Genomic DNA, 14,232 nt, shown 5'->3' on the forward strand with positions numbered 1-14,232 from the left:
GGCTTCCCAGTTGGCTCTAGTACTAAAGAACCCACATCTCTTATGCAAAAGACATAAGAGATGCAGGTTCGATCCCTAGGTCTGGAAGATCCCCTGGAGGAGAGCATGGCAACCTACTCCAGTATTCCTGTCTGGAGAATCCCATGGGCAGAGGAGCCTGGTGGGCTATAGTCCATAGGGTCACAGAGGGTCGGACACAACAGAAGTGACTTAGCACAGCACAATCTGAAATACAAGAATAGTGACTATTCCTGGGAGGAATGTGGGAAGGGATGGATTGGGAAATAGGGGGACCTACAAAGGCATTTGTAATGATCTATTTCTTAAGCTAGGTTGTGGGAACACATATTTATTTTATTATAATTCTTAAACTGTACAAAATATATTTCTTTTTATGCATGAAATATTTCATGATTCTTAAAAATGTCCACACCGTTATTACGAAGGTAAATGAAGTAACATGAAGTGCTGAAGTGCTTTGTAAAGAGTCATAGCAGGGAGCAGATATTGGGCATTACTTCTCCAGGCAAAGGAGGCTTGAGCTGGAACACAGACTCGACCTTTGAAGAAGGTTTTATTTCTACAAGAAAAGGGGCAGTAAGTTAAGAGGCCGTTTACATGGAGGTGCCACAGGGGGAGCAGTGGTGAGCCTGAGTCCTCCCGCCCCTCCCACCTCCTGCCTCGAGTGTGAGTCACCTGCCCCGGCTTTGGAGGATGGTGACGCAGCCGTGGGAGCTCGTGCAGCGCTGCAGGGACGGCTGGGCCTCTATCTGCCCACTGCTGGGGTCAAAGGCGAAGACCCTGTCGGTGCTTTCCCCGTGATCATCCCGCCCACCGAGGATGTGGACTTTCCCATCACACACAGTCACGCCACAGCTCTCCTGGGTGGACAGACAGAAAGACAATTAGCTATGTGGTCCGGCCGGGGGCTCCCTCTGTCCCCAGCTGGCTAGGCCAGACAACATAACCTTGAGCCACAGAGTATGAGCAGACAGTCTGGATGGTAGAGAAATAGGAATTGGATGGACCTGACTTCAAGCTCTGGCCTGACCTTTACTAAATGAATGACCTAAGACAAGTCATTTCACCTCTCTGGGCCTCAGTTTCCTGACCTGCAAAGTAAGAAGAATAACAGTACCTTCTTCATTACGTTCCTTTAACTTAATGAGATAAAGCACATAAAGCATTTTACGTAGTGCCTGGAATATAGTAAGCACTCCAATAACAGTAATTCCCACCACCACCATCTGTGGATCTCAGAGAAGCCAGAAATCTTGGGTGCCTAGAATTACTGGAGATCAGAACTGGCAAGGACCACCAATCCATCCACATCCCTAGATACTCAGGAGCTTTGGAGAGGGAACAGAACAGTGAGGGAAGGCAAAGAATGCAGAGGTGGAGCATCAGGGCCTAGCACCTCCCTTCTCTAATACCAATGAGGCAAGGGAACTTAGCAAGTGCCCTCTCTGCCTCTTTCCTCCTCCCACAATAAGCTACCACGTAGAGGCCTACAGAGCAGGAGAGACTGCGGGGTCATTGAGACCAAGCTCCCCATCCAAAGCTACAGTACTTTGGGGCTGGGATTCCAGGTTCTGCCTCACGTGGCCTTGCCGGTGGCCTCAACCTCTATAAGGCCAGTCTCCTTATCTTTGAAGCCCAAGGCTGATTATCATTGTAAGGACAAAACTAGAGAAGATGTAAAACCACCTAACATGGAGTCAGACACAAGACTCACTACCTCTGAGATCCAGATCCTTAGAAGTGAGTCTTTACCTTCTTCAATGGAACCAGTGCCAGGGCTGTACCCAGGAGCCTCCACTTACCACAGGGCTGGGGAGGACAGCTGCCTCCCCCCAGACATCTGTGCCAGGGTTGTAGGTGAAAATTTTGCTCATAAGGCCGCCAACCACATAGATAGTGTTCTCCAGGGAGACAGCGTCAAGGCACCGCTGCGAGAAGGGTGCTGGTGACCTCAGGCTCCACCGGTCCTCCTTGGAATCAAAGCACTGCACCTGAGGGGCAGGAGTGGCAGTGGTGAGGCCTCACCCCCTCACTGCCCTGCTGCCCGCACCTCTCACTTCTCTCTGTTGGGGGCACTCACTCAGCACGTGTGCCTATGTCCATCAGTCCTGAGCCTGGGCCCCTCCCCTCAAGTGTGCTCCACCTGGTTCCACATTCCAGCCCCTCTCCCTGGACTCCTGCTGTCAAAAGCTTTCTCATCTTTCAAGGTCCAGGAAGAGGCCTGTGTCCCAGGAGGCAGAAGCACTGTCTGCATTAGCGCTGCAGAGGGTTCTCAGAGCAGGGCCCCTGTGGAGACACCTTCCTGGCTGCATAAACTGTCAACCCTCCTTCTCCTTGTTGGTGCGCTGAGGTCGTGACAAGGGTCCAGCTGGGGTGTCTTGCCACCCCCATTCCTATAGCTGTCCATAGGCCTCTGAGGCCCACAGGTGTTTATGCCCTCCACAATTACTGAGGGTTCCAACCGCTGCACAAGAAGGTGCTGAAGGGCATTCCCCTAGCCAGCCCAGGAAGCACACCAGGAAGGTGTGCTGGGAGTGGAACTGAAATAAGGTGAGAGTCCTAGTTTTGGAAAGTCAGATCTTAGGGCCACATTCCTGTGAGGCCATCAGGGCAGGGAGGAAGCTGCCACAATGTTTTGTTCACAAAAAGTCTAAATGTACAAAATTTGTACATTTTTTGACAGATGGAAAATTTGATAGACTATGATTCAGCCACCCAGTAGACTATCACACAGACATTGAAATGATGGCTGTGAAGAGTTACTAAGCATGTAGTAAGTACTTATACTTTGAAGAAGAAAAAGAAGGATAGAAAATTTTACTAGTGGAATGTAAACTGAAACAGAAAAGGAAAAGTTAATTTAGAGGAAGCCTAGAAGGCAATGTACCAAACATTAATAGCAGTAGTTATCCTTACCTGATGAGATTATGGTTTCTATTTCTGTTTTCTAAATCTGCGATAATAAGTGTATTATATTTTCGAGTGGAGGAAGAGCATTTTAACTATCATTGCCCTCACTTAATTTTTAAAATTTTTGAAACCCATATGGTACCAGGCCAAACATTCAGGTCCAGACCTTCTGTGTGACCTTGGGGTCCTTTTTCTGAATTCATTTCCTTGCCTGAAATATGGGGAGGATGACTCAGTGCTGTCGATGAAATCAAGACAAAGGACAAGGACACGAAAGAGGTAGCTGTGCTCCTGGCACACAGCAGGCCTCCCCTGCCCTCTGCTGGCCCACCTTGTTGGTGCTGACGCCATCCTGCCCAGCGCCCCCGATCACGTAGAGCCGGCCGGCGCAGGGGGCCACAGCGGCTGAGCTTACTGCCTCGGGGAGCGGGGCCGCGGACGCCCAGGTGTTGGAGAAGGGATCGTAGCGTTCCACACTGCGCAGTCGACGCAGGCCATCGAAGCCGCCCACTACGAATAGCTGTGGATGAAGTCACCTTGAGTTAGGGCTGTCTGCACTTCCGCCCCAGAGCCGCAGGCTGGGTGTGGAGAAACTGTCCCACCCAGGGACCATCCCAGCTCCTGGCTCCGCCTCTGCCCCAGCCATTACCGATCCTCCCTTAGATTTTCCTCTATTAACAGGGGACTGGTTTCTAGGATGGGTACTGAATGTGGATAAGATCCGCAAAATAACTGGCACCAAGTTAATGCTTATGGACAGCTATAAAAATTATAAAAATAGCTAGTAATTTCTTAAAGGTTTACCACCTTACTTAACTGATCCATATTTGCATTTCTGAATTTGGGGTGTAATTTACAAAGATAATTGGCAGGTTTTTTTTTTTTTTCCAGTTGGTCTTAAGTGGCAGAGTCAAGATTCAAACCTAGATTCTTTGACTCCAGAGCCCACACCTTGACTACCTGACTACCAGACTGTACTGTCATTACTATTTTTATTAGCATTACCATTATTAAGCAACTTGGAGCAAGTTTTCTTTTAGGTGCCCTGATGCTGCTGCTAAGTCATGTCAGTCGTGTCCGACTCTGTGAGATTCCATAGACGGCAGCCCACCAGGTTCCCGTCCCTGGGATTCTCCAGGCAAGAATACTGGAGTGGGTTGCCACTTCCTTCTCCAGTACGTGAAAAGTGAAAGTGAAGCTGCTCAATCATGTCTGACTCTGCGACCCCATGGACCGCAGCCCACCAGGCTCCTCCGTCCATGGGATTTCCCAGGCAAGAGTACTGGAGTGGCTTGCCATTGCCTAGGTGCTCTAGATCCCTTCTTAAAAAGAGAGGATCCTAGAGGGCCCTCCCCCAGAAAATCCACACATCTCTACCTTGGGCCCAGGGCAGCAGCTGCAAGGTGTCCCTACCTGCCCCTGCACCACTGCCATCTTGTGTCTCCACCTGCCCCTGTGCAGTGAGGCCACCTTGATCCAGGTATGCAAATGGGAGCTGAACATCCACACATCACGGCTGTTGATGTGGCCTCCTAGGGGGAGAGATGCAGCTGTTGTCCCCAGGCTCTCTTGCTATCCCTTATCCCCAGGGCACTCCAGGAGAGCAGGGACTATGTTTTATTCTCTGAATCTCTAGGGCCCAAATCTCAGGGAGGGCACAAATCGATCTTTGCCATTGTGCCATGACAACAGGGAAATTGCTGACTCCCTATAAAATTGTGTTGTCCTGGGAATTAACTAATATAAGCTGTTTAGCATAATGCACTGCACCTGGTAGGCTAGATAAAGAGAAGTGATTAATACTAATCTGAATTGAAGTAAACATTGCTGAATATAGGGTGGAGTCACACCAGTGATTGGCTCTGCAGTACCTCTACAGTATGGTGGTGGTGGTTTAGTCACTAAGTCCTGTCCGACTCTTGCAGCCCCATGGACTGTAGCCTACCAGGCTCCTCTGTCCATGGGATTTTCCAGGCAAGAATACTGGAGTGGGTTGCCATTTCCTTCTCCAGAGGCTCTTCCCGACCCAGGGATTGAACCCAGGTCTCCTGCATTGCAGGCAGACTCTTTACTGACTGAGCTATGAGGGAAACCCACCTCTACAGTATCAACAACTGTAGGTTATCAAAAGGATCTGGTTGGAGGAAAAACACAGGGCGCGAAATGACAAGCCAATCCTGTGGGGCTCCATTTATGGCGCCCGCCCTCACCAGAAACATAGATGTCATTGCGGAGAGTACACGTTGCGAACTCTGAGCGAGCATAGCCGGGCAAGCTGGGCAGTGGGGTCCAGCGCTGGCTGTCTGGATGGTAGGCGTCAGTGAAGGGCAACTTCAGGAGCCCCTTTCGGTCACAACCACCGATGACCACAATCATTTCAGCTAGGTCCATGAATCTGGCATGGGGACAAACCCAATGCTGGTTAAGCTACACCCAAGTTTCAGCCTTTTCACCCTCTCATGGACTGCACTATATGGTCCTGCTGCCCTTCTGCTCCTCACCGTCCCCATGTTGGACTCTGCCACTTTCAACCTCCCCTCTGGCTATGGAGGGGAAGAGGATCATTACTCCTGAACCCCATTTTGCTGATCTCTAAGTTACAGGAAAAGAACGTTTTCAAAGCCCTCACCCCTACTTAGAAAAGTTATCTTGTTTAATCGACTTTGGCTTTCCAAAGGTTATGTAGCTGAAAGTAACAGAGCTAGAATTTAAGCCCATTCTCTTGACCTCCATCCAGGAGTAATTTTGCTGTGTCCCTCCTCCTATAACCATTTCCTAAACCCATCCCCTAATCATGAAATCCATTGAACCAAGGTACACATCCTTTTAGCAAAGCATTCTCCCCTCCCACTGACCCCTCAAACTTCTGACTCCACCAGAATTTCCAAACCCTTTAGCCAATTCCTACCTAATTCCTTTGAAAAATACTGAACATCTTGTACTCTTGTTCCAGGCCCTGAGTTTACTGTTGGAGATACATTGATGAGTAAGACAGACTGTCCCTTATTCCTGTGAGAGCGACAGACCATCCTGACTACTCCACCCAAAGTCTTTGGTCTGATATTCCAGGGGTGGGAGTATGCCTCTTTCCTTTTTTCCCCAGGCCCAGCCTATTTTAACCCCTTACTAGACCACGCTCCCTGAGGTTAACGGGTGTCTCCAAAGCATTCCCGAGACTACACGAGACAGTTTGTACATGAGAATTTTTCAAGGACCCAGAATCAAGCCTATGAAATGTCTGTTGAATGTATGACTGAATCTCATTCAAGAGGCATGATCAAGTGATAGGATTAAAAAATGGTGGAGGATTGTGCGAGCGGCTGAAGAATGTCTGAGTAACGCAGGGCAGGGGGCAAGGGGCGGGAGGCATACCTCCGCGGCCGGGCTCGAAGTGCGCCAGACTCGCGGCCCAGGATGAAACAGGCGCGGGCCTCTAGCAGCAGCGGGCGGCACTCGCTGCAGGCCTGCAGCAACTCATCGGCCTCCACCTTCTCCAGGAAGTAGGCGGGCGCCAAAAGGGGCAGTCGCACGTGCTCCAGCAGGCGCCGCAGCTGGCCGCGGCGGGCCGGCGCGTCGTGGCGCACCCAGCGCATGGCCGCCTCGAACACGGCCTCCTCGTGCGCCACGCCCAGCGCCGGGTCCGCCAGCAGTGCTGCCAGCTCGTCAGGCGTCAGCTCCAAGAAGTCAGCGTGGCGCGCCACTTCGGCGAACGCCTGGCGCAGCACGCGGCCGCAGCGCTCGGCCAGAGAGGCGAGCGAGAAGGCGGCGGCCACGCGGCGCAGCGCCAGGCTGTTGGCGGCGCGCAGGCGACCCTCGAGGAAGCGCGCGCAGGCCTCACGCAGGCCCGCCACGCCCAGCCGCTCAGCCAGCGCCAGCACCGCGGCCGCCTCGTCCTCGGCGCCTAAGCGCACGCCCGCGCAGTACACGTAGTCGAGCACCACGGCCAGGGCCGTCGCCACCGCGGTCCCGGCGGGGCCTGGCGCCTCGGGCGCCACGGGCACCACGGCCAGGCCGCGCTCTGGCCGCCCGGCCGCGAACAAGCTGCGGAAGTAGGCACTGCCCGCGCTAAGCGCCGCGCGGTGGCACGGGAAGTCGCGGCCACCGGCTCGCAGCACCACGTCGGTGAGGATGCCGCTCCGCCGGTACGCGTTCAGGGTCTGCAGGACACGCTGAGCGTGGCAGGACCCCGCGCATGGCGCCTCGGAGCCCCACTCCGACTCCTCCAACACCACGCCCTTCAGCATCCTGCCGGGCAAAAAGCACAGACAGCGTCGGCAAATCCACCTGGCTGGGGCCCTGCGAGAGGACAAGAGGCCCCTCGTCCATCATTCCTTCACTAGTTCACTAGTTCACTCAGGCAGGCGCACACGGTCTTAACATGTTTTCCCCCATTCACGCAACCGCACTCCCTTCCATCTACCCATCGAGATTCCAAATGGCCTCAAAGAGCTAATCCCTGCCTGCCCAAAGGGCTAGACCCGTACCATCTAGACCTGTACCATCTCCTCCCCCACTTACCCACTTCAGCCATATTGCTCTTTCTGTGCTTCAGGCTCGCTAAGCTTTTCCCTGTCAGTCTCAGCAGGAGACAGATGGCATGCTTTTAACTGGGGTAATTTAAGAAGACTCTAATAAAGGAAGGATTTACAAAAGCATAGACAGTGCTTTGGGACTCCTACAAAGGATAAAGCAGTGCCACGTGGCTATCAACAGCAGGGAAACTTTACCTCTCCAAGGTCTAAAGGCAGAGAGCTGGGAGGTTATTGGAAACTATACAAAATAGCTGTATGAGAGCCCTCTGACAGGAACTGTAGCCTTTGGTCAAGGAATTCTGGTGACCCCCGCAGGATCCAGTATGTTTGGTGGAAGTAGGCACTAGCCCCCTCTCCTCATCCGATGTGCTGTCCTAGGGGTCTCTGTTGGCAGTCCCCATTGACCACACCCTGGTTACTCTGTTCACTGTCTGCCCCTCCCCCGAGAGTATAGGATCTGGCCCACAGTAGGTGCTCAGTTAGCGCCTGTTCAAGGTCGAGTGAATATATCAAGCTGGTGTTTACTGAGAGCCCTTTTCTGCGAGAGGCAGTGAACGAGATTGTCCCTGCCCTCCTGGAGCTTCCATTGAGGGGGGATCCCATGAGGAAATACAGAGCATTAGGGGAGCTAAGAAGGGGCACTGCACCCAGCTGGAGGGGAGTCAGGGAAGGCATCCTTGAGAGGAGACCGAAGAATAGGTAGAATCAGCCAGGTGAAGGGAAGGGAGTGGGAGGGAGGAAGTCTCCAGCTGAGAGAACAGCCTGTGCAAAGACCCAGAGGGAAAGAAGGCATGAGGTAAGAGTAAGTAAGGTAAGAGGGAAGTTGACCCTCTCTAGTAAGTTCTCTGTTCTCTAGGAAGCCCTTGGGGGTGGGGTGGGGGTGGAAACCCTGGCTCTAAGGACTAATCCAGGCGCTGATGCTGCCTCTGCCCCTGACTCGCTCAACCTGTGCAACGCCTCCCCTTTAGTTTCCTCATCTGAAACAGGGTCATAATGCCTCCCTTGTGCAGTGGTTGTGACCTGGTGACTTTTAAACGGAATGTATGAGAAGTGCTAGGCTTATAGTACCAACTCAACAAATGTTTCCTTAGGTACTTTTACCCAGGAGGAAGGGAGCACATCACATGTTAGTTGCTTTTATGTACATAATTTCATTTGATCCTCATAAACCTGAAGTTTCTTTAGACTCTTCCTTTTCTTAAGTTTGTCATGAGGAAACAGCCACATAGATGGAAACTGCCCTTCAGAGGTTGCTGTGAGGATCAAAGGAGGGGTGTCTATGAAAGCATTCTATAGCCTGAAGGGCTGTAACGAATTGGTTATGATTTGGCCATTATGAACATGCAGCCTCTGCTTGCATACCTCCAGGGACAGGGGGCTCACTCCTTTATGTTGCCACTTATTCTAGGGGAGCAGGCATCTGCTCTCTGCTCCTTGCCTCTTCCTCCATTCTCCTGATTCCAGCTGCCGTGTCTCTTCTGAACCTGCTTTGCCCTGGGAGTCAGATCTTGCTTAGTAGTCAGTCTGGCTTTCACTGTTTATGCCTGGGCCATCCTTGGTAGTGGATCCCCTGTCTTAGCATCAAAGGAAATGAGCTCCATGGTGGGCAGGGTCCAAGCAAGTTAACTACTTTGCCCAAGTAGAGGGGCTGAGCCCTGAACCCGCCTGGCTCTAGACTCTGCATGCCCAGTGGCTCAGCCACACTTGCCAAAGTGAGGGCATGTCTCAAGGAGCAGCCCAGGACCACTGGAAGGAGTTGGGAGGGGTCATGGGAGCATGCTGCCTTCATTCTGTTCTCCACTGGTTGAGAAGGCAGCTACACTCTAAGCTGAGATCCAAGAAGGCAGATCTCATCAGCATCAGGAGGGACTTCTCTCTGCAGAGACGTCCTTGCACGAGGGGAGAGGGAGGGAGTCCCCTTGGGGGAAGTGCAGCAGTGTTTTTTTCATTCATTCTCCTACTGTTTTCAGCACTGGGCACTTACACACTGACACATCAGACCGAGTTTCCACCCTAGAGATTTCCCGTCTGGGGGCTGAAGAACACCCCATTGGAATATAAAGGTAGGATTCCCTGGGCAGGGCTTCATTCAGTTTTCTCTCATCCCAGCTGAGAGTCTAGGCACCTCAAACTGAGGGTCCTGACACAGACTGAGGTACCCAGCCCTTAGAAGTTGATATGTCACCCTCTTTTCACACTCACACCTACACACACACACACTCAGACTTGTAGACACCACACAGCCAGGGCAGCACTGCCACCTAAGTCCCCAGTTGTACCTGGCACTTACCTGGCCATGACCTCTCCTGGGCACTCTGCGGCTGCTGCTCCTGCACTGACCACTCCTGTTTGTCCTGCTGCCTGCACCCCTGGCAGCCTGGGCGCAATGTCCCTGCCACTCTGCCTGGACTCCCGCTCAGGCTCAGCTGCAGGAGGACAAAGGGGATGGACGCCGGTGGGGGGGGAGGGGGGGGAGGGGAGAGTTAAGGGGGAAGGGGAGGAGGGGACACTGGGCTTTTGTTCTGCTCTTGGACCAGCCCTGGGAGGGGGAGAAGGGAGGAGCCGGGAGTAGGTACAGGATCGACTGTGCAACTCTGGGATCCGTGTGCCCAGATCGGGGGTGATCTGGTGCTGGCTGTGCCCTTGAGTGATGCGTGGCTGTGAGGGGGTGTGTGTGCGTGCAGGTGTTGCAGGGTACTTGTATGTGCATGTGGGAGTGCACGGGGATGTGGTGCTGTGTGGCCCTGGGGCAGATGTGACTGAGAATGCAACTGCACAGCTTAGAGGTCTAGGGTTCCCTCCTGCCTCTGTGACTGTGCAGTGTCTGTGTTCCTGCCTTACAGCAGACCTGTCACTGTGGGACTTTGTGTAGCTGGTTATACACATTGCATGTCCCTGTCTTTGCGTCTCTGTGTGATTGTTCATCTCTGTGACGGGCCTGTCTGCATACAGCAGGGGGCTGTGTCTCAGGGACTGTGTGTGTGGACAGTGTATGGTCCCTGGGTCTGCGGTATGATATGAGCTGAGATGGCTTTCACTCAACAGTGTACCTGCCCCTGGAGTACAGTCAGGCAGGCATGGTGGGTGCGGGGGAGAGAACAAGGCAGCTCTGGGCTGGCCTGGCATCCTGGAGCCAGAGAGAGGTGACGCCATGGGTTGGTGTCTGATCATTTGCTGCCTCTATGAAGGGCCATTGGAACTGCTGTCTTTGGGGCAGGCAAGGGGGGTTTGCCTTCATGGAAGAGGGCAGCAGACTCGGGGGAGGTTGCCTTGACAAGAACCTGGATGGGCCAGGACACCTGGAACCTGGCCCTGGCTCTGCCGAGATTCTGCGTGCAGCTCGAGGCAGATGACTGCCCAGCTCTTCATTTCAGCAGGATTGGTAGTCTAGTTGCGGTTCCTGCTTTGTCCTAACGGGGTGCTCTGACATCAAGAGGGGTTTGTGAAAGCCATGTGCCAGTGGAGTGGAGTGGGTGAACCTGGGATCCTGTTGGAACGCGCCCCAGCAAGGTTCAGGCCGGCTGAGTTAGTGGAAGGAATTGAAATCGAGGGATCAATGGCTAACCGTGTGTCCTGAGGCCTGGGGGAGTCTGTTCCAAGGATTCTGCTCCAGGGAATGGTGTATCCTGCTTCCCCCTAAGGATTGTACATGTTGCTCTATGTTAAAGGATGTGAGAGATTCGGGCACCATTATATTGGGGACAGAGGGTCCAGAGAGGGCCCTGGAGAGGGGGAGGTAGGCTCAGCCTGGATGGGCCTCACCCAGTAAGGTACAAGGTAGCAAGAGAGGAGTGGGTCTGTGGAGATGGCTGGAAGGGAGGGGCCCTGTCTTCTGTTCCCTGTGAAGGGCAGTCAGGCTGTCCTCCATAGACAGGGGGAGGTTACGAGGAGGACACTGGGACGGTGGGCTTCTCAGTAACCCCCCAGGTCAAGGGTCAGGAGCCAGGGTTGAGCACAGGTTCAGCTGAGGTTGGAGAAGGGCCCAGCCATCTGCCTAACGGGGGGACAGCCTCTATCTTCCCACTGTTTGGGGTGAGGGGAGGCAGCCAGACTGCCTCTGTATTGGGGGGTGCAGGGGTTCAGTGTAGGACCCTGGTGAGAGTGGGATGCTGACTGGCTGTTCCACTCAGCACTCCCAGGCCCTTATCCCTGTTCCTGAAGGCTCTAGGTTAACTCGGGTTGCCCAAGTATGGACAGGAGCCTGGAACATGCTGCCCAGCATGGGGCACTGACTGGACAGGGAGGGGCTGGCATGAAAGTATGATTCCACTTTCCTGGGCAGGCCTGCCAGACACTGGAGAGGAGGTTATTGGGGCGTTTGGGTAGGGCAGTGTGCCCCACTGCTGACCCAGACAGTCCAGGTTTCACTCACACTTCCTCATGCCCAAGGAAAGCTGGAGCTGACCTCTGCCCCAGGAAGGGAGCACTTGGCAGATGTTTGAAAAGGGGGGAGGGAGAGTCCCCCAACAGTTTCCAGAGGGACAGTCCTAGAGGTTAGTGTGGGGGCCCAGTCTGGTTTCCAGCGTTGGGAGGGATTTCTTTTCTTTTTCTGAATGAAGCCTCCAGACCCCAAGCATTCTATTCAGAAGGCCCCCATTTGGAGAAGAGACACACCCCTTGGTTCCCACGAAGCACCATGTTTATTTAATGCAGGCTGGAACTGGGGTTCAGCCTCCCCCTTCACCCTTAGGACATACCCAAGACCATGCAGACTCTTAGGACAAATATGGGAGTTACAGACATCTTCCCAGGGAGGGCAGAGAGCAGGGGTCCAAGGACTGAAAGACAAGGACGTCTGTGGTCCCAGAGGCTGTATTTTGGCTTTCAGCTCAGGTTCCCCCCACCCTGTGCCAGGAATGGGAGTGGGCCTGTTCAGTCAAAGCTAAACCTCTGCCATTGGGGAGAGGCATCTCCCAACTAAGGGCCTGTTCTTCCCTAGGCCAGGAGCTCGGAAGCCCTTCGTGTGACTGCTAGTCCCACTGTCCAGTCCTACACTGGGCCCAGGAGCCCACCCCATCTGCCTTACCATCCCCAGCTGGTTACGGAAGGTCCACAGCCAGGGTGGGGTTCTAGCTCTGCTGTACTAAGCTGTGTGGCCATGGATGGTCACTTTACCGCTCCAAGACTGTCTCCCCCACCACAGGATGGGGACACTGGCCCCCGAGCCCAGGACTCTTAAGGAAGCCCTAGTGCCATGTGAGGCGGGGAAGGGGCCCACCACTCTGCCACTCCCCCAATTCACTTCCGAGAATGGTTCTTCCTCAGTCATGGCACCTGAATCCCAAACCCTGCAGGCTCTGTCCCCACCCTCCCACCGATAATTCAGAGATGAGACGTGTCAAGATGGCAGCTTTAATCATCCTGGCCAAGGCCCCTCAGGCTCCCTCCACTGCAGGCCTCCTTGGCCATACACCCACCATCAACCACGCCTGAACACTTTTCCCAGGTGGCCCCTGCTCTTGGCCACTGACGTGGGAACCTGAGGTCATGTCAGTCTGTGGATCTCCGGGGTGTGAATCCAGCAGCCCTGAGCCTGCTCTTGCCATCTCCAGCGGCTCCTGGGGGACATGGCCAGCATCAGTGGGAGGCTGGTTGGGGAGAACAAGTGTCCCCGCCACTGGAGCAGGCATTCCTCCTGGACCGAGCTTCCTTGTGCTTTGAGACTGACGGAAGAGCGGAGGTGCTGGGCACAGGCCCAGCCCAGCCCCTTGAGGCAGAAGAATCCCCGAGAAGGCGGTTTCCTCACATCACAGACAGGAGACCAGACACACGTGGACACACACAGGCTCCACATCCTCTGCTGCTGCAGGGGGCATGGCACAGCCCAGTGACCCCTCAAAGCTTCCAGGTAAGGTTGCAAAGGAGGGCCTCAGGGAGTGGACCAGGCCCTGGGCCGCGGGCCCCAAACTTCCCAGAAAAAGGAGCCCCAGGCCTGCAGGGGCATCTGAGAGGCTAGAGGGGAGCCCCTCCAAGAGAGGCCATGGCTGACAAGGGACCGGAGCCAATGAGGAGGCTGTGGAGTTAGCGCCCCGAGCATGCTTCTGCCAGCTCTGTGGGCTTCTCTGGTCTCCACACGAGGTACAGCTGGACAGACGGGTCTTCAGCTAACGCCCACTCCGGTCTGTGAGGGTCTTGGCACGGCTGCCGCTCCCTCGAGGAGCCACCGGGGCGGTGGCGCTGTTGGCATACGTGTCATAACTGTTGTCCGAACATACAGAGAGCTCATCGGAGACCTCCATGCCATCGCTGATCTCTGCTGGGCCACAGGGAGGCAAAGGTGAGTACAGGGAGGAGAGGGGGCAAATAAGAAGGGCAGGCAGATGCGGTGGGAAGGCGTGGCCTGTAGCAACTCCCGAGCAGGCACTTGGAGGCTGATGCAACCTCAGGTTTCAGGTGTGGTATTGGTGTGTGAGTCTGGCATTCACGGCCCTTCTCAGTCTCTGCAAACACTCTGGTTGCGCCCTCAGTCTCCTCTCCCCTGGAACTCCACCCTCAAGCCACAGAAAACTATCTGCACCCTCCTGAGCGTGGCACCCGTGTGTTTACTCTCCTTGGGGCTCTGCACATACTGGCCTGTCTCCTGGGCATGACCTCCCAATATCACCTCCTTTTCTTAAAATCTAGCTAAATTCTCATTTCTATTATTGCCCCCAGGCTGGGAGGGGCCTCCTCATAGCCACCCAGCTCCCTGCTGCTTCCCCTGCTCCATCTCCTGTACTGTCACCGTCTGTGGCCCCCTTCATCTGGAGCACTTCAAGGACAGGGATGA

The 14,232-nt window shown here is 54.2% G+C and overlaps 2 protein-coding genes across 6 annotated transcripts in view; both read right to left on the reverse strand.

Moving 5' to 3' along the window:
- Positions 1–692: 692 nt before the first annotated feature.
- On the reverse strand, positions 693–7,181 carry KLHL35 (kelch like family member 35). The gene is made up of 6 exons (XM_055423692.2): positions 6,304–7,181; positions 5,142–5,326; positions 4,345–4,463; positions 3,263–3,451; positions 1,824–2,012; positions 693–881 (listed from the first exon to the last, which is right to left on the reverse strand). The coding sequence occupies exons 1-6, from the start codon at positions 7,173–7,175 to the stop codon at positions 693–695; spliced, it is 1,743 nt and encodes a 580-aa protein (XP_055279667.2). The 5' UTR covers positions 7,176–7,181.
- Positions 7,182–12,090: 4,909 nt separating this feature from the next.
- The window catches only part of GDPD5 (glycerophosphodiester phosphodiesterase domain containing 5), an 86,779-nt gene continuing 84,637 nt past the window's right edge, over positions 12,091–14,232 (reverse strand). For all 5 annotated transcript variants that reach the window (XM_055423697.2, XM_055423694.2, XM_055423696.2 and 2 more), the window contains one exon: positions 12,091–13,716. In XM_055423697.2, the coding sequence (XP_055279672.2) occupies positions 13,568–13,716 (149 nt within the window). In that variant the 3' untranslated portion in view covers positions 12,091–13,567. The remainder of the gene's footprint in view (positions 13,717–14,232) is intronic.

Source organism: Moschus berezovskii, chromosome 14 (assembly GCF_049115385.1).
Source record: "Moschus berezovskii isolate FMDL1 chromosome 14, NW_MosBer_1.0, whole genome shotgun sequence".
Classification (NCBI taxonomy): Eukaryota; Metazoa; Chordata; class Mammalia; order Artiodactyla; family Moschidae; genus Moschus; species Moschus berezovskii.

Excerpts from the sequence above, each read along its gene's own strand:
- KLHL35 (XM_055423692.2), bottom strand. The coding sequence starts at position 7,175 with ATGCTGAAGGGCGTGGTGTTGGAGGAGTCGGAGTGGGGCTCCGAGGCG. Across the intron at positions 4,464-5,141 it reads CAATGACATCTATGTTTCTG|GAGGCCACATCAACAGCCGT; the intron begins GTGAGGGCGGGC and ends CTCTCCCCCTAG. Across the intron at positions 2,013-3,262 it reads ATGGCGTCAGCACCAACAAG|GTGCAGTGCTTTGATTCCAA; the intron begins GTGGGCCAGCAG and ends CCTGCCCCTCAG.